Source organism: Gavialis gangeticus, unplaced genomic scaffold (genome assembly GCF_001723915.1).
Source record: "Gavialis gangeticus isolate Ggan-Ray unplaced genomic scaffold, GavGan_comp1, whole genome shotgun sequence".
In the NCBI taxonomy this organism is placed as follows: Eukaryota; Metazoa; Chordata; order Crocodylia; family Gavialidae; genus Gavialis; species Gavialis gangeticus.
Window position 1 is genome coordinate 103,768,517 of NW_017729024.1, and position 2,351 is coordinate 103,770,867.

Below are 2,351 nucleotides of genomic sequence, written 5' to 3' on the forward strand. Positions count from 1 at the left end.
TGACTGACCCAGCATAATGTTCAACCTTTTTTTCTTGGTGGGCTGCATGGGCAGTGCCTGGTCCAGCTACATGTCAGATCTGGCCAGTGGCCCTGATCTGGTGCCCAGGGCCCCATCTGGCCATATGGAAGGAGGTAGGGGGCAGCGTGGGCCCAATCCAGCTGCATGGGGGGAAACAGGCATGGCCCAGCCTTGATTCAGCCATGGTTGGGGAGGGGAGCATGGCCTGGCCCCCAGCCCATCTGTGCAGAGAGAACAGGGCATGGCCCAGCCCCGTTTTAACTATGTGGGACGAAGTGGGTCTGGGCTAGCCCCAATCTGGTTTGTGTTGGAGAGGGGGCATGGGAGTTTGATACTGGGGGAGAGTGGGAGTTTGATATTGGGGAAGAGTGGCAGCTCCCACTGCCAAATTTCCTGACCTGTGGGGAGCCCCATGGGCCAGATGGATGCTTCTGGGGATAGGGCAGTGCACCATTTGGCCCACAGGCTGGAGGCTGAGCACCCCTGGACTAACAGGAGGAAAAAGAAGATATACTGAGCAAAATGGGAGGAATTAGCAGACTGTTTAAGAACGGTAATTGGTGAAAGCACTGAATAAATTAACAAATTATGTTATTTGTGTTTTTTACATTTTAGAGATGAAATTGGATTAATCCCCTGTCCTGAAGCAAGGTATAACCGGAGCCCCATAGTGCTGGTACAGAACAAACTTGGTGTGGAGAGCTGGTGCGTCAAGTTCCTTTTGCCATATGTCCATAACAAGCTCCTCCACTACAGACAAAGAAAACAATGGCTCAACAAAGATGGTAAGTACTTGACTGAATAAATTCCTCTCTGATTCCTAGTGTGTAGTTTTTTATTATCTATTGTGAAATACCACAGACATTTTAAGAAATACTGTGTTGGGGAGACTACCCAATGCTGTATTGGAACAGCTTCATGGCAGAGAGTGGACCTATTGTACAAGCTAAATCTCCAGTTTCTTCTACCCAAGTTGAAACTCCAATTCATTTTTCTTTTTCCTAAGCTGGCAGCGATGTAAAGAATGAAACAAGTAATTTTACTAACTTAGGAGAAATTTAACTGTTTTTGGAGACAATTTTATCTAGCTCTTCTTGATCAGAAGTATGGTCATGGTGCTACGTGGCTCTGAGATAGAAAAGGAACACGAGATTTTCAAGGCTCAGAGGATTACATGGGGAAATATTATTTGTACAAACAGCTTGATATTGTACAGTTCCTGTTTATTAACTCATTTTTGTAGGCGTTTAAAGATATTGTTGACTTTGAATGGTTTCTGCATTCCTTTTTTTATCAAAAGATAGTAAATGTATAAATTAGGAGAGATATGGTGGTATAAAATTGACACATCTTTTTTTACTGAGCAAAAATCACTTGGCTGTTTCTCTGTAAAACAGAGTTGTGGTTGGTGTAAGATACAGCTAGAAGACTAGATCCATCTTAGCACATGGAATTTCTCATTGTTCTACTGGACTTTCATAGACTTCACTCTCTGAAAAAACTTAAGTGCTTCTCTTACATGGACTTAAAAGCATGCTGGCTGGATGGGTACACTGTTTGGGATGTTACAACTACAAATAATTTGTATTGTGAAGTGTGTAAAAGCCCGTAAAGCTGTAGAATCATAATATCATGTTCACTTGAATCTAATATGAGGCTTTTTCCCCCCATTCAACATGAGGGGAGGGAGCCTTTTGTCTTACAATCAAGTATAAATTGGGGGGGGGTGAGAGGAGGAACAGAGGTTGCAGCTCTGACTGCAACCCTGAGCCCAGGGCTGGAGTTGGAACCACAGTCACTGCCCCCCTTACCACCTGCCCCCCTTCCCTCCTGCTCCTGCAGCCTCTGCTCCCCACCACTGCTTACCTTCCCCTTGCAGCTCTGGCTCCTGCTGGGGCCTCACTCCAGCTGGGAGCACAGAGCATGTGCTGCCAGCAACCACAGCCTGACCACACAGCGGCCACAGCAGTGCTGGCCACAGCTCCAGAAAAGCTGCTGTGTGGCCAGGCTGGGGCTGGAGGCATCACATGATTCATACTTCTTGTCCAGGGCTGGAGCAGGCCCCCAGCAGGAGCTGGAGCTGCAAGAGAAAAGTAATCAACAGTGGGGGAGGAAAGAACTAGGTCAGGCATTGGGGGGAGGACAAGTGCCATGGGCACCACAGGGGCATGCAGGAGTGGGGGCAAGTGGCAGAGGAAGCTAAGCAGGGTTGGCAAGCACTGAGGTGGGGGGGGATGGACAGGTGGAAGGGGTACAATTAGGGGATAGGCAGCAGGGGGTGCAGGCAACACGGGAGTAGGTGTGGGGCATGCAGTCATCGGGCAAAGGGG

At 48.0% G+C, this 2,351-nt stretch overlaps 1 protein-coding gene across 1 annotated transcript in view; it reads left to right on the forward strand.

Annotated features, from left to right (window-relative positions):
* The window catches only part of PTAR1 (protein prenyltransferase alpha subunit repeat containing 1), a 42,722-nt gene that overhangs the window by 1,232 nt on the left and 39,139 nt on the right, over nucleotides 1-2,351 (forward strand). Inside the window, exon 2 of the mRNA XM_019518230.1 lies at nucleotides 637-806. Coding sequence (XP_019373775.1) covers nucleotides 637-806 — 170 coding nt within the window. The remainder of the gene's footprint in view (nucleotides 1-636; nucleotides 807-2,351) is intronic.